The sequence below is a fragment of the Drosophila sechellia genome, chromosome 2L (assembly GCF_004382195.2).
Source record: "Drosophila sechellia strain sech25 chromosome 2L, ASM438219v1, whole genome shotgun sequence".
Lineage (NCBI taxonomy): Eukaryota > Metazoa > Arthropoda > Insecta > Diptera > Drosophilidae > Drosophila > Drosophila sechellia.
The window spans coordinates 9,938,977-9,966,470 of NC_045949.1; the positions used below are offsets into that span (position 1 = coordinate 9,938,977).

At 40.8% G+C, this 27,494-nt stretch overlaps 3 protein-coding genes across 6 annotated transcripts in view; 2 read left to right on the forward strand and 1 right to left on the reverse strand.

Moving 5' to 3' along the window:
• Positions 1-27,494, reverse strand: part of LOC6611912 — a 103,056-nt gene that overhangs the window by 73,976 nt on the left and 1,586 nt on the right. Inside the window, exon 2 of the mRNA XM_032713982.1 lies at positions 26,828-27,263. The gene's annotated coding sequence lies outside the window, so the exon portion shown is untranslated. The remainder of the gene's footprint in view (positions 1-26,827; positions 27,264-27,494) is intronic.
• Positions 964-11,556, forward strand: LOC6611919 (cGMP-dependent protein kinase 1). Of its 4 annotated transcripts, none has more exons than XM_032713984.1 (11): positions 964-1,313; positions 2,921-3,270; positions 6,370-6,441; positions 6,772-7,716; positions 8,764-8,921; positions 9,028-9,311; positions 9,381-9,550; positions 9,617-9,855; positions 9,920-10,240; positions 10,310-10,541; positions 10,781-11,556. In XM_032713984.1, the coding sequence occupies exons 2-11, from the start codon at positions 3,166-3,168 to the stop codon at positions 11,294-11,296; spliced, it is 3,042 nt and encodes a 1,013-aa protein (XP_032569875.1). In that variant the 5' UTR covers positions 964-1,313; positions 2,921-3,165; the 3' UTR covers positions 11,297-11,556. The 4 variants fall into 4 exon arrangements, with proteins under 4 accessions (XP_032569875.1, XP_032569874.1, XP_032569876.1 ...); XM_032713983.1 differs by having other exon boundaries at positions 964-1,266; positions 2,799-3,270; XM_032713985.1 differs by having other exon boundaries at positions 964-1,266.
• LOC6611920 (aladin) lies at positions 21,395-22,789 on the forward strand. Its single transcript, XM_002036401.2, has one exon. The coding sequence runs from the start codon at positions 21,461-21,463 to the stop codon at positions 22,787-22,789; it is 1,329 nt and encodes a 442-aa protein (XP_002036437.2). The 5' UTR covers positions 21,395-21,460.

The following is a 27,494-nucleotide window of genomic DNA, read 5'->3' on the forward strand; positions in this document are numbered from 1 at the left end:
ACGCATTTAAGGCATAATGAATAAAAACTCCGCGAACTTTTCGCCCATCTCGAACGCCTCGAGAATTCTAATTTGTGACGCCAACTCTTGCCGCTTGTCACCAAATTTGATTTACATATTTTTCGAAAGGTGAGAGCGTGACATCTCGTTTACCCTTTCGCCAAACTTTTGAGCGGCATTCTATTTAATATAAAGTTTGACTTCCGAGTGCCAAAACTTTTGTATGGCATACGAAATGGTGTTATAATGACCACTTACTAATGAAAGTGTTCAGAAATACCATTTTAATCAAAATGAAATTAATGCTGCAAAATAAATATAGTAAAAAAGAAACACAATAACTTTTATATATGTAAACACAAATGCTGAAAATGAAAAGTATAAAAGTGGGTCATTAGAAATAAATATTTATAAAAAACACGTATTATTTTACTAAAGAAAATATAAAATTGGAAAACATGTTAAAACAGCACTGTTTAATACGCCAGATGTACAATGGAATACAAAGTGTAAACAGCATTGTTTAGTGATATATTGGCAATGGGAGTTTGATTAAATAGCTATTAAAGTGTTTTTGCTGTAAAAATGTATAGCTATTTATAAAAATTTGCTGCATTTCTTGCAGCCCCATAAACGAATGGCTGTGTTTAACTTTCACCATAGGAAGCAGCTCGTTTCGGCCAGATAAGTTCGCTGGTATTTGCTTATTCCAATTACTCTTGGTCCTAACCCCCTTTTGGCCCACTTCCATGCGTGGGGCGGTGGGCCCAAAAAAAACGTATCGCGTAAACAGTGACGCCTGGCATGCCCAACACTTCTCCATAGATAAGGCCACTAGGCAGGCACTTGAACTGAACTGATACCGATAAACATAAAGCCAGTTGGCCGATTCGGTCGCAGTCACCGTTGGCATCGCAGTCGCAGTCGCAGTTGGGGCGTCGAGCAAATTGCCAATTTAAATTGGCCGCGTTAAATTAGTCGAGTTATCAGCCTCCACGGCGGCAGGTGTGCGGAAGGTTTACGAATCCGGGCGGCAGTATTCACAATATCGCGTATACGCCAAGTGATTCAGCCGATGAATGGCCCTCGTGGAGCGGAAATTGTTACGTGCGAATGGTGTAAAATGAGCTGACCCCATCGGAAATGGAGTTTTTTTGGGAAGTGAAGAGCCACAATTGCTCTTAAAAGCCCCTCCCCGCCCCACATTTGTATTTCTGTGGTCATTTGACATGCCCGTTTTGCGTGCTCAACTCAAGTGGTTCGATGGTTGGTTTTGAAAAGTGAAAAGATGTAGAAGTTGTTGAGTTCTAATGGTGAATAAAAGTGAAAAAAATTCATTTCCATGCTATTTGACAAATTGACAGTCAACAAATGTATCAATCATCTTGAAGTTCTTGATATTGATATCTAATCAAAAGATATGGCTGACAACTTCGTGGAAACATTTGAGTGTTTTATTCGCGAAAAAGTGCCTCGTGCGTCAGTCCATTTTAAAACATTTTAAGAAAATTACGAGGTTGGTCAGTTTTGGGTTTTTTTCTACCTTAAGTGACACACTTTTCGAAATGCCTTGTAAAACTGACCAATTATGTGAACTTTACTCTGGCCATTAAATCTTATCGCAGCGCCGAAAATTCGTGGCTAACGTGCTAGCGAGCTATAAACCAAATCAAAACTGAAAAGTAACAGAATCAGGCAATAGCTTCATTATAAAATGCAATGAAATGGCAACATTTAAGCCAGCAAAGAACAACAAATAAAGAAGCGAAGAGAAGTGTGCTGATAACTGCAAACGAAATGTCAATAAATTAATGTAAATGAGTGACTCGTGACTGGCGGCTCCGCCAATTCATTCCGGCCTTTCTCTAGTCGCTATTGTTGATATAGCTGTTGCCATTACTTTGGCCAATGTTTCAGCTTGTTCTATGTACTATTTTGTACCATTTTGTACAATTTTTATTTGTATTTCCCAAGCAAATCATGTGGAAACGAGCGCGCAACGGGCAGTTCTTTATTTTTCCAATGTTGTTCGGCGTTATCGACAAATCGTATAAGGAAATATAGCACAATTATTGGTTGATAAAACGCAGCTAGCTATAGGAGAGTGCTCGTATGTAAGGGGTATGTGATTTTTAAGGCACTAGCCTGAACTTGGTTAGTACACCGAAGTTGGGGCTGTGATAATGGCATAGCCCCCAAGCCAAGTATCGTTGGCATTCTTTGGGGCATTTGCCTTAGAGCTCTTGGCCAAACAATGAAATCCCCCCGCATAAATAGAAAACAATTAGGCATTTGGAGACGATAAGACCAAAAATGATAAAAGCCAGCAAGCATACTGTGTGACTCACAGCGTTTCTTGTTGGCCGTGAAACAAAAACCGACAAAATTGGTAGCAATTCGCTGTGAGCGGTAATTAAAGCAGCCAGTTGACGATGCGCATAATTTTTGAACTTTGAAACTTTTGTTCCACAAACAAATTTATCAGATGCAAAGCAAATGCTTCTCCCGGTTTTCTGGGACAGTTGATAAACCGATGTGGTCAACTGGCATTCTGCGAGGTCCTTTGTTTTTGATGGCCAACTGAAAGCTGCTGAGTATCTGGCTCGTTGTCTTTTCACTGCGTACTTCGAGTTTTTGGCAATAGCATCCTAGATACTACTGGATTTAGTGCACTGCAAATAAAATAGCTAGCTTGTCAAATCGGTATTACAGTCTTAGCCAAGTAGCTACAATGCGTTATTGCCTAATACATGTATTTAATCAAATGTAAAATGAAATTAAGTTTCCCGACATATCAGCGCACTTCTTTTAAGTTTCGAAATGCGATAAGATAATTTGTGGAATAAAAAAGATATCGAACATTGAGCTTATCAATTTAAAGCCAATAAGTGTTATACTGACGAAGTAAATCGATTCGTAGACCAATCACAATCGAAGCATACATAATCCGCCACAATTGCAACCGAACACAACAAATTTATAGCCGCAATTAAATCCTTGGCCATAAATCAGGGAATATGGCCGGGGTAATCAAAGTGTTTAACCCACACATGCAGCGAACGAGTTGAGATAAAAACCAAGTTGACAACGAATGCGATCAAAAGATTGGTCCGAATCAAAGATATTATCTAGACGGATACGCATACCTGGTGATTCCAGTGCATTATGGCCTGCTTTCCCCGACTTTTCCATCATCGCAGCAAAAACAAATTCACGCCCGCCGAAGATGAGAACACCGATACGATACTCAACACACATGATAGTCCCGTGGTGAGTTCCGCTTTAGTACTTAGTATTTAGTATTGCACTTGTCTGATAAGTCGACTGATAAGTTCATCAAGTGCTTAATTGAGTTAATCGGGGCGGCGAGAGAAAACCATAAATAACAGTGAATAAAATGGGACCATTTCGACCGAAGAGATACCCAATGCAAAGAAACTAGTCCAATCGTTAAATATTATTTATTTGCTCTTAAATTGAGCTATTGCATTATATTACTAATTACTGCTCCTGTTCAAACTAAACGTTAATCTGTTATATATATAAATTATTTGGAAACCCCTGATAAGTCACTTTTATGGCACGTACCTTTATTATATGCAGTAAACCAATAAGAAATAAGGTAAACCCATGATATCACTTCCATTTCTGACCGATTTGAACATCCAAATCGAAGTATTAGTGTTTCATTATCTGATGATTTCATGTGTACTTTTATGATCGGAAATGAACTTGCGCTCCCTGAATAAACAGGGTATCACGATGAAATGTGTTTGGAGCGAAACCTAGTTTTGGTCTTATCACGAATTTTGTGTCCATGACGTTCACTTTTTAACTGGCTTATCTTAAAAGAGGAAAAAAGTACAAACACCTGAGGGAAAAACACGAGTGCCGATGGCTGATTTCCCATTGGCTTTTGCATTGGGGAAATAGTTTCAAAGCTCATTGAGAATTTTAACAGATATACAAGAAACTTTTTTTTTTTATAATCCAACCACTTTTGCAAAAACACCATATACACATAAACAAACAACCTTTTTAATGAATGAATGATTTGGAATAGTATTCAGGAGCTGGCCACATGCTACCCCACTACTTGTGCTAATACATCTATTTGCTAGGTACTTGACTATCTGCAATCTTGGCTTTTCATCAATAACAAACATTCTGCGACGAGTTGGCATTAGGTATGCAAAAATATGATAAGCATGCATATAAATAGATGTGGTTGGGATGCTGTGCTGGATCCATCGCTGGAAGGATGGAGCTCATGCATAAATCCAGCAACCAGAGCATCTTGCAGCCGGAGCTTCAAATGACGTATAAATATGCAGGATCCGTCGGATGCGTAGCTATCTATGGAAACATCTGTATCTGTCGTATTTTTATCACAGGAGGTGGAGGAGCAGGAGGAGGTGGAGCACTGACATGGTTCTAGGCTGAAATGAACGTGATTGCACGCACAACTTACACGTCACAGTAATTCTAAATAACTGCGAAATGTTTTTGGGGCCCTCGAACGGGGGGAGGGGCCAAGTGCCCCCGGGGAGGAATTCGTGAAATGACGCAGACTTTGGAGCCAGCAAGAAGAATCCTTTCAAGGCAGCCAGAAAAAAAAAAAAAGAAGAAAACTTCCCCTGCGAGTGCAGAAGCTACGTTATCGGTGACTTTATCGGCTGAAAAGCAAAATTCGGGGGTTCCGTGGGAAAACGGAAAACCTGTCAAAATGCCGTCGTTTAGGTCGATTAGCATATCAAAGCAGATCCAACCAGGCGGCTGGCAAATTGACACGAGTTTATTTATGCCCACACCAGGCCAGCCAAAACACGGGCTTGAATATTTCATTAGAACCGTGCCAATTAAAGATAAGATGGAAATGATTTTCAGCTGAGTTAAGTTGGCAAACATTACAGATACATTTAAAAAATACACCGGGAAAAAAGTGAGCAAAATAGTTTCTTTCAAAATAGTATGGATTATATCTACAGAAACAATAAAAGTTGCTTACCATAGTTGTAATGACTTTGGAAAGGGTATACTAAGTATTTCGAGACTAACCCAATGTGGGCATAAAAAACCTTTGCAATTCGAACTTCAAATAAAGACTGCAGTTCCCTATTTTACTACTCTTTAGGCACTTTCAATTAAAAATGCTAAAAAGCTGCAATAAATTCTAGGTAGCATTTTCAAAATAGAAAAACTCAAAGCCCGTAATAAATTCAACGAAATTATGACTTATGTCAGGCACAAATCATAGCTGTCTGATCTATTTTCATTTTCAACATTTGTTGCGAAAAACAAAAAAAAACAAAAAAGCGCACATAAAATTACTTTTACGACACACAAGCAACCAACACCAGCAGTCGTGTCAAAAGTTTTTCATTTTTGAAGAGGTCACATGTCTGAAGTCGAAATGGAATAATAAGTTTGTAAATAAGAAATGGAAGCTCGTGAGATTCGCTCAAAAGCCCAGTTCATCGGCATCGTAAGCCGATCAATCTGGCCCAATTCACGGTGAATCCCTAACTGACGTGTTGAAAGGTCGAAAGGTCGAAAGGTCGAAAGGGGAACACAATGGACAGCTTTAGTGCGCACCGAGTGTAAAATGCCCCTTATGGAAAGCGGAAAATCACAATGGAAATTGGCTATTATCGGCCTATTTGGGGGGCTTAAGCTGACAGCCCAGAAGTGGGCAGTTCGAAAGTACAAAATTATGTTCGGCATCAGATTGCTTTTACGTAAACCGATATATGATCAAAATAAACATGACACAAACACGATGCCAAATAAATTTGGTCAGTGGAACATGCGAGTTAATGAAAATTTAACATTGGTCATTAAAAACAAATAGATTAATTAGTACTAAGTTCAAAAAATATATTTTGTTTATGTGGAGAACGAAAACTAGCGAAGATGGAGCTATGCATTTAAAATTGATGATAAAACTGTATTCAAAATATTGATATTTAAAGTATTTTTTAAGTTGATAAAACTGGACTCAAAATATTGATATTTTTAAAGTACTTTTTGAGTTTATAAAAAAGAACTCAAAATACTGATATTTTTTAAAAGTATTTTGGACAGCCGAACTTATTTTTGTTAGCTAATTTAACTTGTATTTGTTCTGATTAAAATAAACAGATAGCCAGATGCAGTTGTATTCAGGAGCATTTGTCATCGCAATATAACTATGAATATGTCATGAAAAGTAAATATTAGTGATAAGTGAGGCCAATCAAAAGGCTTTTGTTGATGATTTCAATGTTTGCATGGAACCAATAAAGCGTTTTCCAAAAAGGTGGTTTGTTTAATATTTGTTTGTGCTTAAATTTGTTATAAATAAATTAGAAATGTATTGTTTTTTTTCAGCAAATTGGCCAGTACATCCGTCGCGAGGAGAAGCCACTGTACTCGCCCATCGTCACTCCGAGTGCCAGTGAGGTGAGTATCCCAGTAACCAAAAACCAGAGCCCAGATCCCAGAGCCCAGAAACCTCGCACCTGCACTTTATGTACCTGCTCCACCTGTTTATTGGGACTCGACTAATATTTGCACACATGCTTGTATGTTTCTTATACTTTCAAACGATTCAAACGGTGGTGTACACAATAATATCGGCACGAAACACTTGTAAATATATATATATATATATATATATACCACATCGCACCAACACCCAACACACGACCACTTGGCAACACCTCCACCGAACTTTTGCACCGCTGTGTTTGTCTTGTTTGGCTGTTTTGGTGGATTCCATTGGTGCTTTAGGCCAAACTTCAGCGCCTCAGACAGCAGCCACCCGGCTCACCGCCCGCACCCGCCAGGTGGACCCTGCAGTCGGTTGCCGAAAATGGCAGCGCAAACAATGGCGTCCAGGAGCGGAAGTTCCGCTCCAACAAGGACAAACTGCAGGCGCAGGATGCATGCCCATCCGGCGGCAGTGCAATTAATGTCACACGCTCAAGTTCGAAATTAAAACCAGTCAAAGAGCGTCGGCCCACCGCCTTGCCCACCGAGGTGCCCAGCATCGAGATCGAGGATGTTCGGGATGCTGGAGATGGCAAGGATTCACTGGGGGAGCGGGTGGCGTTGCAGCCGGGTGCTAATGCACATGTCGATGTCGTCGATGGCGGCGGCAAGTCAAAACTCAAAGTGAATGTGAATGGCATAATTGATGAGGGCGTCGCCCACGACGATGACGATGACACACCCTCGAGCACCTCCATAGCCACAACACCTGTGACCGAGGGTCCTGTAAAGTTTTTCATTGGTCACACGCAGGAACTAAGCCCCCAGCAAACGGATGACACCTTGTCCTGCCAGAGTAGCGATGCCAACAACAACAACAACAGCAGCAGCAGCAGCAGTGCCGCCAAACAGACAAATGGCGTCCTGCCACAGGAGCAACCGGAACGGGAACAGGACAGGAAACACGATTCCAGGGGGAACCAGCAAGCACTCCAGGCTCCGTCCCGCGCCAAGAGCTCCAGCAACGTGTCACTCAATTATCTGGCCAAGAGCCAGACGGACAGCCAGCGTCGCCGACGTGTGTCCACGATGCCCGATATTAACATACCGCCAGCACCGCCGTTGCCTCCGGAACTCCTCGTCCCCGGAACGCCGCTCCATCTGCGCAAGAAACGGAGCGTGGAGCGACCGCAGCAGCAGGAGCAGCAGCAGCAAGAGATCCAGCAGGATGCTACGAATAGTCAAGTAAGTAATGAGGTGGCTTGCCAAATGACATCACCAGCAAAGTGCCCAGAACTCTGCGGTTCTTCCGGAATAGAAGTGCCCGAGGCTGTGCCACATTTATAGACTAGAGGGGGGGGAGTGGTAGGGATGTAGGAAGTGACCTACCTACCGTTCCACCTACTTGATCCTTGATGGATGCATAATTTTCGAATAATATTGGCTTGCATACGAATGGTTAGACTGAATAGATATACTAATTAATCACAATTATTATTAAATAGACACACACTTTGAATAATTTCGTTAATTGAGGGGAAAAGTTAACGAGCTTAGCTGCAGATTTTGTTCAATAATAATTTCTAAATTGTCACTAAAGTGAAAACTTCCCAGTTACCTTCAATTGTAGCTAGTTATGCAAACTGGGAAAACCAATAACTGCGTTTGGCATTGAGTACATTCAAATGCCCAGAAACTTGCAGTCACTGACATCCTGTGAGTGTGTCTAACTGTCGGAAAGCTACACTCCATTTACTGTTTGATGCAACTTTCGTGTGGGGGTTCCACCACATCCCCTCCCACTCCTGCCACTGACCTTTTATTGCCCCAGGACTCAAGTGGGGGAGACCGAAACACGGAACAGCTGGTTGCAATTGAGCCGTGCACAGCCCAGCACACTTGTGAAAACAAGTTAAACGTTAATTGTTCGCCAACAGACACGAATCGCAAACTTTTTGGCCACCGAAAGAACCGTTCCCTCGGCTTCCTGGGAGCCGTTCCATGGACAGCCTGTGGCTAATAGGTGCTTAGATAGCTCCATTCCGAAGGAGTATGTTGCTCCAGTACCGCAATAACGCTGCTTAACGTTTATATTCAGGAGTACCTTTGTTTCCATCCCTCCAAAGATCTTCGGTAGTGAAACTTAAAGACTTTCTAAATATTTTCATTAAAGCAAATGCCATTTCTTAGGCTAACAAAACCTCCTATTAAAAAGAAATACAATCGTTACTCTTATCATTTGCACTATCTAATTCCTTTTTTTTCGGCAATTTCACACACAAACACCAAAAGGATCAAATTGCAGGAGCAGAGGAGGGCGGCGAGAGTCACAAGTCCAGCGATTCCTCGACACCAAAAACCCATCGCGTGGAAGGTGGCCTCATCTATGTCCGTCCCAATTTTCCCATTCAGGGCGACATTGAAATCGAATCTATTGCAAAGGACGAAGGGTGAGTAACATCACCACAGCAGGATGGTGTCCAATGCCGAATTAGAGACAAACGAACAAACAAACAAACAATCCGCTGATTATTACCCAATGTATCCGATCCACAGCACACGCAATCTCATACGAACGGCCATTGAGCGCAATGATTTCCTCAATAATCTAATGGACAAGGAGCGCAAGGAGATGGTTATCAATGCAATGGCCCCGGCCAGCTACAGGAAGCACAACCTCATCATCCGGGAGCACGAGGAGGGTTCCGAGATATATGTCTCCGCCGAGGGCCAGTACGATGTCATCCGTGGTGGCCAACTGGTGGCCAGCTTTGGACCGGCCACCGTGTTCGGTGAGCTGGCCATTCTCTACAATGCTCCGCGTCAGGCGTCCGTAGAGGGTAAGTTCTCAAGTTTGGAAAACAAAAAAAAAAAGGAATTGTATATAAATCAGAGTGTCCTTTTCTTAGCTGCCACCGATGCACGCGTTTGGAAAATCGCACGCGAAACCTTCCGGGCCATCATGCAAATCTCGGGGTCCAGGGAGCGCGAGGAGAACCTACAGTTCCTGCGCTCCGCTCCATTCCTGCAGGAGTTCGACCAGAGTTTGTTGCTCAAAGTCGTGGATCTTCTGCAGCGGGTAATCCATTATCATAGCTATCGTTGCCATGCCACCCCAAACTTAGTTGCTCCTATTGTATTTCAGAAATTCTACGAGACCGACAGCTGTATTGTCCGCGAAGGTGAGCTGGGCAACGAGTTCTACATCATCCGGTGCGGAACTGTGACCATAAAGAAGCGGGACGACCAGCAGCAGGAGCAGATTGTGGCGAATCGAAAGCGAGGTGACTACTTCGGGGAACAGGCCCTGCTCAATGCGGATGTGCGACAGGCCAGTGTCTATGCGGATGCACCGGGCACCGAGGTCCTCATGCTGGACAGAGAGTGAGTTCGGAACAGGTTACTTTGTCTCAAATACGTTCCTCACATTCCATCCATTCAATTCTAGAGCCTTCATTAGCTATTTGGGAACCATAAAGCAGCTGCGCGAGAAGCCCAGTAGTCAACGCAACGATACGAGTGGTCGATCCAGCAACAAATCCCTGGAGTTCGACAACGAGTACTCCCAGGTGGCCATCTCGGAGCTGAAGAAGATAGCCACGCTGGGCTGCGGCGCCTTTGGACGTGTGGATCTGGTGGCCTACAACCAACAGGCGTTGGCCCTGAAGATCATCAAGAAAATCGAGGTGGTCAAGCAAGATCAAATAGAGCACGTTTACAACGAGAAGAACGTTATGATCAAGTGCCGCCAATCGCCCTTCATAGTACAGTGCGTCGTAACTCAAGCTCTTGACTCCGTCGAGATATAAATAAAGTAATTTGTTACATTTTATTTCAGACTGTATCGCACGTACCGCAATGACAAATACGTTTACTTCCTAATGGAGGCCTGCATGGGCGGTGATGTATGGACGGTGATGTCAAAGCGCCAGTACTTCGATGAGAAGACCGCCAAATTTATAGCGGGCTGTGTCGTCGAGGCCTTTGACTATTTGCACTCCCACCACTTCATCTACAGGGACTTGAAGCCAGAGAATCTGATGCTGGGCACCGATGGCTATTGCAAACTGGTATTTATATGCTTACTAGTAGTAACAGAACTACCTAGATGGTTTAAAACTAAAAGTAACGTCTGAAATAGTGTATAAAAGTATGAAACCCTTGGCAACCCTAATGAAATGTAAGGCCATATTTATATATGTGCTAAAAGTGGAGCTTTATATTCAGCTTTATACAGCTTTATATGGATTTTACAACCTTTAACGATCTAAAATTATTAGAAATAACAAAAATATTCATTTGCTTCCAGGTCGATTTTGGATTTGCCAAATTTGTGCGACAAAATGAGAAGACCAACACATTTGCTGGTACACCGGAGTACGTGGCACCCGAGATAATCCTGGATCGAGGACACGATCGCGCCGTCGACTATTGGGCACTGGGAATTCTGGTATATGAACTTCTGGTTGGAAAAACGCCCTTCAGGGGCGTTAACCAGATCAAGATCTATCAGCAAATCCTCAGCGGCATCGATGTCATCCACATGCCATCGCGCATACCCAAATCCGCACAGCACCTGGTGCGGCATCTCTGCAAGCAACTTCCGGCGGAAAGACTGGGATATCAGCGCAAGGGAATCGCGGATATCAAGCGGCATAGTTGGTTCGAAAGTCTCGACTGGCAGAGACTGAAACTTAAGCAATTGCCATCGCCCATCAAAAGACCTTTGAAGAGTTGGACCGACTTGCAATATTTTGGTCCTTCGGGAGTTGAGAACGACTATGAGCCACCGGAGGAACTGAGCGGATGGGATAAAGACTTTTAAAGGCTTCAGCAGAAGTGGATTTTGTAAAGTTTCGGATATTAGTTAGTAGGATAAGAGATATTGTTCCTAAATGTTGGAACTCTTACCACGCAGCAGCCATTACAACCTCGTTTTAATTACTAGTTTCGAAAATACTTAAGTCTGTACCCCCAATTGTTACTTACTACTAGAGTTATATGTTTTTTAGATAAAATACTTTATAAGTAGACAGTAAACATGAACAATTATATCAACCATTTATATAAGGACCCTAAACAGAATTCTTTGGCTAATTCTTTCGTCGGTTCAGCATTTCTTTTCATACATTTGACAACATGTTTGCCCTGAAACTCAAAATTGAATGCTCGGGCAGCTGTGCAAAGAGGTTTATTTGTATTCGTAGTATCAATTAGAACCACAAACTAGTTTTCTTTTCCTTTAACCAAAGCAAACAAATTCAATTTAACTGCTTCACTCGACTCTTTGCTTGCCAAATGCAATTCCCAGAAAGTAAGGATATATATGAGGCCACTTTGTCTTTAACAGGTGAAAACTGGAGGACAAACTGTGGGTCCCTCAGTTGGCCAACATAACTTATTACGACATCCCTGTCTTGTTTTGTAACATAATAGTCGTTATCATCGCCATCAATATCAATGTGGCTCCATTCCGTTGTCCTGGATACATCATCATTTGTGTTGGGTTTCCATCACGCAAAATGCGCTTATTGTTTTCCCTGTGACCTATTCGAGTCTTTAGTTATACTTAACGACCTTTCACAAGGATTGCTTTTGAGTGCTATATGGATCGAATTCAAATACATTTGTGTACGAAAGCCATGTAAATAGCATTACTTTTACACACCTAATGAAGAGCTCTCTGTACAACTAATGAGCTAATAGGAAAACACTTCCTTAAATCTCAATAGACCATGTTTAATCAATGGTTACCCAGAAACTCCTTTTAAGAAAATCGATTGAAATCCGGACGAGGGCATGCCAAGCAATTCAATTTGAGCTACGAGTATGGAAAGTTGATATAAGCTAAGAAGCAATCGTGCATGGCGACCAACATGGTTAATCAATAATTTAGTATGCTGCGAAATGGTCAAAGGACGAAAAGTTGGGATCCTTGGAGAGCAGGCTCCTTTTTCGCCGTAGACATTCGCACTCATTTAACAATTTTACGCTTCGTTTAAGAGCCGTAAGAGGGATTGGCTGGGACCAGTAAAGAGTTCTTTGATTCCCGGGAATTCTCTATATTATCATGTTTTCCCCACTTTTTTTTCCTTCTGTGGGCTCAAAGTTTGTAGGTAAATAAAAAGGCATTTGCATGGCTTTCTTAGTTAACCTTTCTGCACCTTTCTCGACAGTCGGCAGCGCCATCATTTGCCGCTGTGGAAAAACTAAGCGGCGGTTTTCCCAACCATTTTCCACGGCGCTGCCGGTTGAGCGCGCACAGTTTTCCCAACGGAAATGATGACATTTCGTCTAACTTTGTCGCCGCGCTGTGCAGTCGCATAGAAATTGTGCGGAGGTGTCGAAGAAATGGCACATTCCATACTGGGGACAGTTGCGAAAATGAAAATTTTCACTTTTCCACGCGGTGGCGGGCGGAAATTGTTGAAATGTTTCCCACTTCCTGGCGCTTCTTATTCGACTCTCCGCTTTTTCGTGCCACAAAATTGAAATTGTGGCCAAATGTTTTCGGTTTTATTGATTTCCCCTTCACATACATATATACGAATTTTATTCGACGGAAGGAAGGTAGCAAAATGTTATTATCAATTATCGTTTATTATTGCGGGGCATTTTTTCGCTTCGTCGATTATATTTTCTTTCATTTCCTTAAAGTTGCTTGTGTCTTATTTATTTAATGGGGCCATGTAGCTCAGATCAATGCTGTTTTTCATCAGAAGATTCGGTGGAATATTGTATGGAATTGTGCAATTGAAATCTGTTATGTCTGTCCAATGGATTATTTTTGTAAGCCATTAAAATAGATGCGCAGTCTGCCATTTTAATGCATTGTTTATTCTCGGATTTTTCATGTGACTTCAACCATTCAAGCAAATTGCCAAACCCGTTGCTACCAAAATAAATAAACATATGACATGCTTCGCCCATCTTGCGTAATGTTGTTTAGTCAACTTTTTTTTACAAGGGTTTTCCAAGCTAAAGATTGTGTATATAAAAGGAAAAGTTTAAACCCTTAAAAAAACAAAGGGGTTTGGGTATCATCTAATATATGCATGGCAATACAAGTCGACAGCTGCCGAGCAAATTTATATGGCTCAAACAGGAGCGAATTTATGAAAGTCCCTCCAGAATGCGTCCATACAAATGCAAATTGTACGGGCTTTAAGGAAAAATTAGACCCTAATCAATGTAACTATTGTTTACTTTTTACACACCATCTGCCCAGAAAGGACTATCTCGTGTCTAGCTGCAGGCGAGGCATATCTTCAGTACTTTTTGAAAAGGGATATCTGAAAATCAATTTGGATAGGGGTAATACTTATTATGATAAGGCTGCTGCTTCAAGGTCAACAGAGAACATAAACTCCAGTTGGGTTGACCAAAAATCATGCAAGAGACAACACTCATCATTGGACCCCAATCCTTTTGTGAGAACAAAACAAATCAGCACTAGCATTTTACCATTTTCCGTTTATAAACTATCCATCCAGTCCCCAAATGAACCGACTCGTTGACCATTTTCCGTTCACAAACATGGACAAACGTCGCACTTACCATGTAGTGATCACCCTGGGTGCAATTAGGATTTGAGTGTTCAATAAAGATTTACACAAAGGCTGGCCATTTTGCCCGCCCACAGCCAATATGGTACTGGTCAACTGGACTGGTCAGCTGGATGACTGGTCAACTGGACTAGTGGTCAACTAGTCTCCCAGGGAAGCGAGGAGTTTGGTACGTGCGTTCCGAACCAAATAAGCTTTAAAATGTTACCAATCGAATGGCAATGCAAAAGTTGGCCAGCACGTGTGGAGTCGGTAACAAGAGTAGCAATTATATGGGAGCAGGAGGAGCAGGGACACCCACTTCCATCGACCCACTTTCGATCCAATCTAATCAGCTTCGGTCGAAAGGAATCTGTTTACAATATTGACAATTTTGTTTCGGCTGCCAGACCTCAAACTAGAGATTGTGTTGAATCAAAAAGTTTCTTTTTATGCAGGGCCAAAAAAGTTACATTTGCATATTTTTCTTTCTTTTATTTTTTTGGTGAGGCACTGGGCCCTTTTTTTCAAAGATGCCTCTTGCTGTTGGCCAATTTGTGGCCCAAAGTGGAGCTACTTGCAGAGTTAGGACCTTGCCACATAAACACTTCTCTGCTGAATGCTATGAATAAATAATGAACTATGTCCTGCCAGCGCTGGCGAAAGTGATGGTCCTTGTGTTGCATACTTTTAGGACAATAGGCTCATGCAATATTTGTGTGCCATTTAAGACCCACTTCTCTTGCATTTAATCCCAACCGATTCCTGAAGCTTAAGTATCGCCCTACTATTAAATACCAATAAATCAGGGGATATAAAAAATCTGCAAAAATATGGTATCTATGCAAAGGCAAACATATGTTTACATTTGTTCAAGCCAAAATCACATTACCAAATCAAATTATGTTATTTTCATGAGCAGCCCGAAAGTATGCAAATATTTGCTAAGCCCAAACATTTGATGCGCCACTCGACGACATACGGAATTCAGCCAGGGTACACCAACAATGAGGTAGCCGGGCAAAAAGGTCGTTAGATTGTTAACAAGTTCATAAAAAGACGGTGGCAAACGGCACACACACACACCATACACACTCAAATGCACAATTATAGGTGGGTGATGAGGGGGCAGGACGGGGCAGTCCCAGCAAGGACTACTGCCTAAATACTACGAGTACACGACGCGTCTCGTTGCGTATTTACAGAGCACTTTTTCCGTTTCTGCTGCTGCTGCCAGCAACAACAATCAGCAGCAACAGAAATGCAAACAAATGTGCACTGAACGAAAATTTCACTGAGTTGTACAAGCAAAGCAGATTCAATGAATCTGTAAGATGGAAAAATCTAACTAGTGTTAGGTATTTTAAAGGGATAAACTTAAAACTGTTTGGCTTAGGTAACATTGCTCATTTGGCTTTATAAAAACTTAATCCAAATAATAAAATAATAATAAACAAGGTGTCTAAAAGTATGCAGTAGAAAATTAAAAAGTCGAAAATTAGAGTATATAAAACCACTTCATTTATAATAAATTTAACATATGAAATATGACTCCTTTACAACCATTTGTAGTGCTTTATACCTACTTTGCTTGCTCGTTGCATACTTTTAGACACCTTTACAAATGAGAAGCTCACTTCAATCCCTTTATTTCTCCCAGTGCATATCCGTTGAGTAGGTAAGAGGTCAGGGAGACTATGAATATAAGCATGGGTGTGCTGAACCGAACTGAGCACGAAGAGCTCCTGCGGTTGTTTGCATTAGGCAATTGATGTTTATTATTTCTGGGGGCGAATGGAGGATGCTTTTGGAGGATCGGCGCCGGCGACAAAGGCCGGTGGCCCCCTTTTCGCTGACCCCCTCGTTTGCCATCCATCGCCAATTTGCTGCATGTTGCCTACTACTTTGCGTGCAACAGTTAAAGTTGCATGTGTGCATTGGCCTAAAGCAAATTAAAGTGGCATGAATGCGGCATGCAGATGCATTGCCAATTGCCAATTCCAATTGCAGTGCGAAAAGCCTCTTAAAAAAAAAGAGGCAGCGACAAATTCCGGGGCAGCGCCGGCAGCGTTTTAGCCTTATTTAATAAACAGTTTGGCGGCCTGCAATTAAGCCCAGTTGAAAACCACAAATGAAATCTCTTTAAATTTACTGCCACCTCGCCGACAAACCATTGGATTCTGGCTGCGAAAGAGGAATATGGTTTGGCAAATTAATTAAACACGATTAAATATGGCATTATAAATTATTTGCCTTTTTGCGCAAATGGCTTTTTTTTAGTTCGTGCAAGTATTTGCTTTTATTAGCTTTGGATTATGATTAATTTATCAATAAAAATTCTAATTAATTATCCATTGTTCGTGCTGGCATAAAAAGCTCTTAACTTACGTTTTTTTTTTCCTTTGCCAATATGACCACATGTTTACTTATGCGCATGAATATTTGTTTTTAAAATTCCTTTAACTGCGTTTTTTTCCTTTTTGCTGCCATGGCAAAAGCAACGAGTTTAATATTAAATTCTAAGAGCACGCTTTTAAGTCGTCGCACAATTGAAATGGATAAAGTTTTAATTAAACAGAAAATATTTGTACAGTATTTATGGAAGGAATGGCAGTAAAACCCGAATATTGAATTATTTAGTGAGAAGCAGCGGGACGCACAAGTGTTAATAATTGAAACATTCTCGCCGCGGCACAAAAGTTTTTCACCGAGAAAAACTTGTAAAACAAATAGGCGGTGAAACTTTCTTCTGCGCTGCGGCCAATTAATAATAAATCGCGAATCCAAAAAGGGGAAGGGCACTCAAAATCAAGATCTAGCAAACTAATGATGCGCCTCATTTGAGCGCCCAAAAAGCAAACAGCAGGGTCTACCACGTGTAACAACAAATTACCGCCACAGAAGCGAAAAACTTCCTTCGCATCCTAGATAGCGCCAGCAGCCAAAAAGGTGAAAGGTTAAAGGTTACGCCAGGTAAAACGCTTGCCAAAACTTGAGAGAAGGGTCGTTTTCGGTGCGATTGTTGCGGACTTAGCGCTTGATTAAGCGCCATCAACCCACTCCCCCCTTGCCAACTGCTGATTGATAAGGTAAATTGGTGTTGGGATTGTTTTATGCATTCTGCAGACCGAAAAGTTTTTCCTTGGCCCATGCAAATTGTATCGGTTTGTATGAGATGTGCGATTTTTAATTAAAGCAACCCTCATTTCATATCCCTGTGATGGGTTGGATGTTTATTTATCGCAAAAAAAATAAATAAAAAAAAAGGGAGCAGCAAACTTTATTCATATTTCAGTTTCCGTTTGCTCAACGCTCTTTTCTTTTATTTTTTCCTTTTTTTTAAGCAATCTGACAGTGTGGAAGCCTTCTCGTGCAGACATATCAACATATCGTAAGTATAATTAAGTTAATTTCAACAAGCTTTTTTCATTTTGTAGGAAAATGCGTATGAAAACGCTTCCTGCGGCATAATTATATTTTCTAATTGAGTTACCGCTGACATGGAGTGCGGGAAAATTTTGAAACAGAGCGCAGCAGCAGAAGTAAGATTGCCTTTGGCAATTTGTAAGCCACATTTGCTCGGCTCCCTCGTCCTTCGTCCTCGTCCTTGCCGCCTGGCAATCTGGCTGGGTGCTGTCCTGTTTTTCCGGCCGCGTTCTTTACAATTCGCTGAGTTTGCTAATAAATTATTGTATGCCCGTCAAACTTTGGGCGCATAAAAAAGCAGTAGGCAATGCTTTATGTCGGTTATGCGTATTTCCTCTGATTTATGCCCAATGCACGAAAAGTGGTCCAAGTCATAATTTATGCTTGAGCTGCGGCATTTGCCATTTGCCGCCATTTGCTGAAAACAGAACACAAAATCACTCCATGCATTTGGATAATTGGTGGATTTTATTGCCACAGACAATAATGTGGCGGCACATGAACTATTCCCATATAATTCACTAAAAATATCTCATTTCAGAAGCCTCTTACATCGGGATCGTTGACTCTGAAAAGCAGCGCAGCTTCTTTGACTTCCGTCTAGTTTTCCGTGCTTCATGCATAATTAGAGCACCATGTCTGCTTAAATGAATAAATTTATGCCATGAATCCCAACCCTTGAAACTCATTTACTATATGTCTATGGGTATTCATAACAGGTCGCATCTATGAAGTTGCTTGCTAGCTTGCTTAATTGCACATCTATTTATGTTACGTGGAAAAAAGTTGCCCTGAAGGACATTTTGCAAACAATTTATCAAAATAATGAGAGTAGTTCAGCTAACTCGGCTTCAAGGAGTTATTTTGCTGCACTGCATCAATCTGAATCAACAATCGGAAATGTGAGCTATATACTTTTGTATATGAAGTTAAAATCTATTGAATTTATGTGTAACTCCCTGATTATTAAGCTTGCCTCTTGTGAGCTATTACAACTGTTTTTTGAAAGGATAAATTTATCTATTAATTTGTCAATAGCAACTAAGCTCCCTAGAAGCCAATCGATAAATGCTAGTACCCATATCATAGTCATGATTTACAACTATTGAAATTCGTTCACACACTAATATCCGATGAAATTCAGAATGCAAAGGCAGAGGGCTAATTAAAACACTTAATTTGCGGCTAAAAGCTCGTCTTTTGCACGGCAGAGAATCCTTGGCGAAACCGCATAGTTACATACCTCATTGGGTGTTTATTGAAATTTATGGCGCGTTTGGCTCCGGTTTAACCAAGTTGAGTACTTTATAGGTTCGGCAATATTCGGAATTTATGGCTTAGCTTAATGGCCAATGTCGGCACTCAAATGGGATTAAATCGTATGCAGCAGTGTTGGATGGTGGCGCATTCGGCACTAATAAACTGAATAAGTGCGCTCGCTTTTGCATTAAGACAATTATGCAACCGTATAAGTACAAAGTACGAATTATGCAGCTCATTGTTAAAAAATCTCTAAAGGAATCTCTGCTAGTTGTTAAATGTGAAAGACATTTTCACTTAGCATGCCGCATTTCGAATATCAGGCCAAATTAAAACCACAATTGAAAACAAAAATTAATTTTAATTATGCATTTATTGCGCCGTCGGCTCAACTGATTATATTAAAAATTAATTCAATTTAAAGCTGGCCAGCTTAATACCCTTTACGGTGCATTTTCACATAATATCAATTAACACATACCGCGCACTACAAGTGTTAAATGTACACGCGTATTTCGTTGATTCGATCGAAGGTCCTGCCATAATTCGAAAAGGGTATATACCACAAGTCCAGCTGGCTTACGACTCTGCCCTTGACGTTAATTGCCTATTAATTTGCAGCACAATTCCGGGAATTCTATAATTCAATGAAATTGAATGCTCAGTTGCAAAGTGTCAAGTGGACGGCAAAAGGGCGAAATCCAAATGGAGTTGCGGAAATGCATGTTTTATGGAAAATCCACTCGACACTCGCCGATAAAATGGGGCCAAGGGATGGGGATGGACATACAGATGGAGATAGGGGGGCCAAAAGCCGATGATAGCAGGCTACTAAATCAATAAAATGGTCAAGCAGTTGGCGCATAAGTCGAAAACATAAACACATAAACTGCTCGCCCATAAAAGGGAGATTCCATTTCATTGGTAAACAAAGGAAAAAAGGCCAAAGGAAAAAAGGCCAAAAAAAAAAAAGGCCAAACAATCGTATGCGGGCAAAAGTGACCCCTGGTTTTTGTTAGTCCTGCTGAGCTTTTATTTTGTTATGCTGGCTGCTGTTTAAAAAGCCAAATAAAAGATATATCTCCCTTTGTCCGATCCCCCAAGAGCTGTCCAGATAACGCGCCCATGAGTTGGCGAGATGGAAGCCTGTCCAAAATCAATTTCAGCCGAGTTAGCCAAATAAATTGTAGATTCATGACATCCAATTTCTAGGGTAGCAGCCAATCCCATGTTAATACACCTTGAAATAGTCCCAGTGGACATAGAAATCAAATGTGCGTGATGAATATCGAAATAATGTGAAAAACGATGGAAATATTTATTCCATAACCATTCTTAAAGAACCCATCCCAATTACATATTTATATATCTCAAGATAACCCCAGTTAACTTAAAAAAACCAAATGTGCGTGATGAATTTCAAGTTCTTTTACAGTTAAACGGTCAATTTAGTAACGATGGAACTTAACCCGCAGAGTCTATTTATTTTTTTTCCATTTTTATTCCAATTTCTAGAAACCATATCTTAAGATAGAATATACCTAAAAAACCAATTGTGCGTGATGAATTTAAAAACTTGTTAAAAGGGCAATGGGCGTAGTAACGATAGAAATTAACCCGCAGAGTAAGATACACACTATTTTACATAGTTTCCTTTCAATTTTTACGCTTCACTTGAAGCTTTTGCCACATTTCTCTGTGGGATTTTTCCTTTCCTTTCCAACTTTTTTGTTATTTTTTTATGTTGACAAGACAATTTGCCAGATACATAGCATCATGTAACATAAGACGTCAGTAGCACATAGGTATGTATGTACATATATATATAAGAAATAAAATATTAATGCCTTTGATCAAAGCGAAGCATACCGTAAAACTTGCGAATTATTCCATGCATACAAGCGCCCAAAAAGGAAAAAGTTTTATTTTGTTTGTCTGTTTGTTGGCCCAAAAGTCAATTTATGGTTTTCCACCCGCATAATTTCGTTTCATTTTCACTTGGCCTATTTTTTTGCCATTTCGTTGGTTCATACAAGTGAATTATGCGAAAATCGTGTATATTTGTTAAGGTTCATTTTCAGAGGTTTTACATTTCGTTTTGTTTAAACAAAGGATTCGATTAAATTAAATTACCCATTAAATATGTTTTTTTTTTTTTTCAATTCGCGCTGACAGACGCCAGTCAAATTTTTACAAGCCGCCTGATAATAAAACAATGAATCGAAAATTATTTGTTTGACTCGCTTATGCTAAATAAATCGGAAATTATCATGAGTAGATTACATTTTGTTCTGCATAATATTAAAGCGTTTATTTAAATTCCTCATACACCCCCCCTTTCTAGGAAACACAGGCTGGCATAAAAGGCATCTATCGGCGTATTTTTAGAAAATACCTAGAGCATGCCGACGGAAAATGAAACATATTTTTATATCGCCGTTTTGGGATGAGAGGCTGAGAGGTAAACTGCTGACAGCGCTGACCAGAAACTGCATCGCCAAAGCCATTTATCAAAACTAATAGCCGCCAAGATAAAGCCTGAAAAAGTGGAAAACGATGGGCGAAAGTAAAGCCATTAGGTGGAATGCAACCAGAAATAAGAAAGGCAAACTAGCATCGATAAAAATGAAATGGAAGTATCGGTAGCAGGAGCTTCATTTTGGAAGATATAGTAAGCTAGAAGTTTTCCAACATTCACTTGATCTCAAGGTATTAAAATATATTAAAAAGCTGAAATTAAATAAACCCAAAGAAGTAAAATGGAACCATCAAATGAAGCGTTTCCTGAAGCAAACGCACCAATTTGCAATAATCAACAGCCAAGACGTGTTCATTTTGAAAGGAACAACGCAGATATAGGCAATCAAACTGAACAGTTGCTCGATTTACTATGGTACTTGGCCAACAAGTGTTGGCAATGGTTTCGCCAAAAACTTGAGCAACTCAAGAGACTCTGTTTTCGTCCGAAATGCAACATCGATCCGGAGATTCTGGAGAGGATTAGCCAAACACGAGGCTGGAAAACATCAGCCATTCGATTCATTGAGTTCCATCCGAACACCTCGTTGATGGCACTTCTAACCAATGATGATGTGGTTCTGATCTTCAACAAGAATTGCGATTGCCCCACCAAAATACAATCCCTTAAGCAGAAGGACACCACCTGTGTCGCCTTTCGTCCTTGGTCGCAAACTTGTGAATTTGCAGTGGGTTGTGCAGACGGGATATGTTTGTGGTGGGACAGTCGGCGTCTCAATGCCAATTCAAATATTCGACATATGATGGGCACTCATCAATTGCAAGTCCTGGAGGATAAAGGGCACAACTATGTGACTACGATGCAATGGAATGAAGATGGCACCATTCTGGTTACAGCCGCATTGGGCTCATCACACATCATGCTCTGGAAGCCGGACTGCCAGCAGAAGATGCGTTTGATATCGAATCCGGAGAGCTTAGGCTCCTTCTCCCTGCTGCGATTCAGTCCCGATTTCCAGGAGCTTTTCTGCGCCTCCTGCCATGCTGGCGCCAGTCTTTGTCAACTGAATAGCTCGGATTGGAAGTTGAAACAGATCATTGGGCAGCAACGCATTCAAACGGCCGTCTGGACAACGTGCGGCTCCATTTTGCTCTTTGGGTGTTACGGCAGCACTCGGGTCTACTCATGTTCCAGCGATGGGGAGGACAGTGTCTTCCTACGCCCCCAGTCCCAGTGGCGCGTTCAGTTGATAATGGATCTGCAGAGTGTGACCACCCTTGCTGGCCAGCAACGGTGCTGCGGTGAGCCGCAGTGCCTCGCCATGGACCCACTGGGCATCTTCATGGCCAGCATCTTCAAGGAGCAGTCCTTCGTGCTGCTCTCGATACTGAATACATCGCGGTGGGGTACTGTGAAACTGCTGCCAGTGGAATTCATTGATTGCGATATGTATATGGATGGTGACCAATATCCAGCTTACCTTGCCTTTGGCGTTCTCGAAGGAGAAATCAGAATGTTGATGATCGCCTGGAATAGCGGGTACATTCAGCGATATGACATCAGAGCGCGGTGTTTCAAAGAAGCCAAGTGGGCTTTCAGTAAAATATAAATGTACTAATAATAAAACTTTATTCGAATGCACCATTTTGCAAGGCGAGCTATTAAATTCCCATGCTCCCACATGAATATTCAGCGGAAGCGCTTATGCAAATGGAAAAGAACTCAAGTTGGCGAGGCACCAGTTTCCGGATACCACCACCACTACTTCCTCACCCACTTTCAGCTCAAAAAATCCGTGAATGTCCTTTATGCTGCTGGTATTTTGTATTCACCTGACAGCCGTGAAGTAAGCTTAAAGGCTATAAATCTTTCGATTTCTGATTGCAAACCGAAAAATTGGTTTTACACAGACTTTACTATTTTGTAATTGAGGTTTTTCGTGCCGTCAGGACGCGAAGGTTACGCAATTGAAAATAATGCTATCAACCGATTGTTTGGCCAAAAAAATCCATTTGACATACGACTTTTTGCCGCATCCGTAAGATTAATATGTATTTATTTGCTTTATTGGCTTATTCTATTTTTGGGTTAAACTGCTCTTTAACGACTCCCTGGGCACTAAATTAAAATGACAATGGACATACCGGAAAAAGGAACACAAATCTAACGAGCAAATCTCAAAGGATACTGACGATTCAAAGTTAATCTAAGGACTAATGGAAATTGATTTCATGCTTAGAATCCTTTTGCTTTCTCCTTAACTCACCAAAATAGGCATTTGTACTTGGTTTTTAAGTAAACAATAAATAGAAAAAATATGCAACAAATTCGCAAACTATCTTGCCAAGTAAATAATGAAGAAAGAACGTCACAATCAAGAGCGTTTACCCACTTGACTACTTCAATATTGACCAACCAACAATGGCCACAAAAAAGGAAAGCTTAGTAGCAATAATCTGGTAGCAAACGAAGGCAAAAACTGCAAGTTGAGTAGGAAACCCACGTAATCGCAATCTTCAGATCCACTCATCGGCGAACCAACATTGAGTTTGGTCTGCAACTTTCCCTAGGTAAACAACTTACTACCAAAATGCCTTTCCTGCCATAAAGTAATTTTTCCGAGGACACAGAGATATTACGCTGACCGAAGCGGAAAAAAAGCGCAAAAACATGAATGCAAATAAGTTTCGAACAATGGGGAGAAGCTCGTGAATCACTTAACATTCAAATACCATGGACCATCTACTATGGACTATGGACTACGGACCATGGACCACAGAAAGCAATATGAATGTCTTTGTTGTGGATTCGTTCGGGTTCCATATATTCGCACATTTAGCAGAATTAAAGGAATTATCGGACTGGCAGAGGACTCAACTTTGCATGCCTGGAAAGTATAAAGTTTGTTCAAAAATAAACATTTCCTTCGAACCAAAATCAAATAAACAAAATGAATATTTACTGTTTACACACGAATCTTCAATAATACTCCACTTGCAGGCATAAAAAAGTCGGAGGACCCTGCATTAAAGTTTAATGTTCGGAGTGAAAATGTGTAGCCATAAAAATCATTTAAATGTTTGTTTTTCCGAGATCCCCAAACATGCCATCCTCTTTTATTGTTACGTGTGAAAATACTTTGGGGGTTCTGACAAAGCCAGCTAAAATTTTAATAGATTTGTTACAATTTTGATTTGAAAAGTGCTTGGGGAAACGCAAATGACTAGCATGCTGACATAACCACTTTATATTTCCAAAAAAATTCGTTAAAATTTCAATAGAATAATATAGTCACATATGTCGAGGCTTGGAAAATACCAGTAACCAAGAAGAAACAAATGTTATTACATATTGAAATCATATCACAATCAAGCAAATCCATATTTATTGTTTTACCGAATTTGGCGCTCACATCGGGAATACAATTTAATGCAATGCATGTGGAGTCCTTGAATCGGCCAAGTTGGCAATAATTTTGTGCAGACGTGGTTTAGGCCTTGAAATGCTGACAATGTGGGTGTTGATTTTTGCCATCAGTTTCCGGGGAAAAAAACTGTAATAACGCCAAGACTCAAAGATTCGAGAGGGCAAATGCGAAGTACACGCTAGACATACCAAATAACTTCAATTGTGCTTGTGTGAGTGGGTGTCCTTTTCGACTTGGGGGACTTGGGATTATGTTCGCCCAACCCCAGAGATTCCAGGATATTTTTTTGGGGGGAATATTTTCCGGGATGTGAGTGTGTCAAATGGCGTAAACGCAGAGCAATCAGCAATGAGGCATCAATAATTCTTAACGCGTTTGCGGCACTCTCGGTGCCTTGGAATTCGCTTCGTTTTCATCAAATGATCGGAAAAACGTCTCGACCCATTAAAACTAAAGTTTTTCCACACTTCTGCCCGTTTAACTTTTCCCATGACCCAAGCGAAAGCCTGCGGTTTTTTGATTTATGGTGCCACTGGCGGCACAGCAAAATATGCCCCCAAAATATTTCGGCGGCCTCTTTGTCTTCACAGTCGAGTGTTTTGTTTCGTAATCACGTTTTTATCTTTGGCTAAACAACTCATGTATACCGCAGCACAACAAAATGTTTTTTTTTTTTATTTTATTTATTTTGCCAAAGCCGCTCACGTCACGATTATTTAAAAATGAAAATGGTGGAAAAACTTGTTTACACGCCAGTAAATGGAAAGCATCTTGCTGAGGAAACCGATAATTGACAGGCCAAAAAGATTTCGAAGTTAACCGGGAAAAACAAAGAAAATGTCCTTGGGCTAATAGGTTGAGTACAGGGCGAGTGGTTGACTTTAATAGCCCGTAGCATCCTAGTTGCCTCACGTTGCCAAGTGCAATTGGTAATGTAGCCGAAGTTTCGGAAGTTGATGTCATAAGCAGTCCAACAGCTTTTCATGTCCTGTCACATTTTGTGCTCTAACTTTGGGCAAAAGCTTGTGAAATGTGTCCGATTGCGAAAGGAGCAGCAAAATGCGCTTAGGTGAGTGGTGAAAATTGTGTTTAATTTTCCACAGAATCTACTTTCTTATTTGCAGTTCAGTTCAGTTCAGTTTAGAGAGCCGAAATCATCGCTGCGTTAAGAGCTGATAAATGCAAACAGCGCTCGAATTTAGGCAATGAAAAAATAACTAGTTTTTTTTTCGAAAGCAAAACAAACAAAATACATTTTCACTTTGAGCGATAAGCAAACTGAAGCTGTTTTATTTTCGGTTTAATTAAAATTTATGCACGCCGAATGCGACATCATAGATTACAGTTGTTTTGGTAGCCCACACAGGACTCACAGGCCATATATTTGCATTTTGCTCAAAAATCAATGGGCAAACTATAGCCTTTATTTGCTTTATTCTTTCTGGGGACTGCAAAAAGTCAACAGAAAACGGGACGAGCGGCCAAAAATAAATTTCCAGCCGCAAATCCTTGACAAATCTGCTGCATTGGCTTTGGCGGCGGCGGTCCTTTCGAGATAAATCTTTATTGCCTCATTTCGCCTAAAGTCGAATCTATTTCTATACTCTGCCAAAGGGGCGTGCACGAATTTTCCAACCATTTGGCATTTTAAAAAAATAAATGGGTCTTTATTAGGTTTTTAATCACAAGTGTGTTTACTACTTAATAAGTATTTCATTCACATACGTTTAGTTTTCTTAGCCGTAAGCCGTCTTAAAAATGTAGTTAAGCGTTGACAGCAGTGAAGTTGGTATTTTTTAATTTTCCAAGAGTTACTTTACTTGTTTCTCGGCATTCTTCTCTTTTTTTGTGGCCCAAAACTAACTGAGTGCGGAGTCCAAAAAGAAAATGGCTCAGGGAGATAACATGGCTGAGGAAAAGCCCGCATTGAAACGGTAGTCAACAATGGCAAGACGACTACATAAGGACGAAAGTTTTCCGGAAAAGGAGGCGAAATAAAAACCTTAAGTATTTCAAACCGGCGGGGAGAAGCGGAAAATATGATATGTAAACGGGTAAACTTATATTCGTGACCATTAAGAAAGACTCTGACTTTCTGTTGAGTAAACAGTACACGCTTTTTCTCAGCTACTTCTTACGAGTCTATTTCCATGGGGTTAAAGAATTGTACTTTTGTGGAAAATGAATGATTCTCGCTCATTGCGAGTATATCATACTTACATTATGAATGTATCTCCGGCATGTGCGTATCTCCAGTTCGTGCACCTTGAGCGTAATTTAAATACAAACGGATGAATTTATGAAGTGCCGGATATACGGATGCTGTGCAAACATACAGCCACGACAGAATCCAAAACTTTATGTTTACTTTTCCGCAGCTGATGAGTTTCCCGCCGCTTGGTTGGCTTTTCATGCGTAGATTGCTCACACAGCCTCCATGCTATGTATATTATTTTACATTATTTTTTCCGCCGAACTTTGGGCAGACACTTCCTTATTATTTTTTGTCCAGCACGGAAATTAATTTAATTACCCGCACTTTGTTTATTTAGCATTTCAGGGAGCTTTTAATTGCCGATTCGCATTAATTGTCCGCTAATCAGGTGCAAACACAAACATAAAGATGCCCCATCCCGAACGTATTTAATCCTTATAGCTGCAAAATAATGCGTAATGTATTGGTTGGACTACGGATTGCAAGTGAATTGAACCTGATTCGAATTCAATTGGGAAATTGAATCGCATTTGATCGAGTTTGCATGGCAACTATATTCAATTGAGTGCAATCAAAGGCAAGATTGTTTGCTGGAATTCAAAGTGGACTACATATACGGATAATGAAATCAAGAAGTAGGGCGTATGATTTACTATAAGCCTAATGAACTTA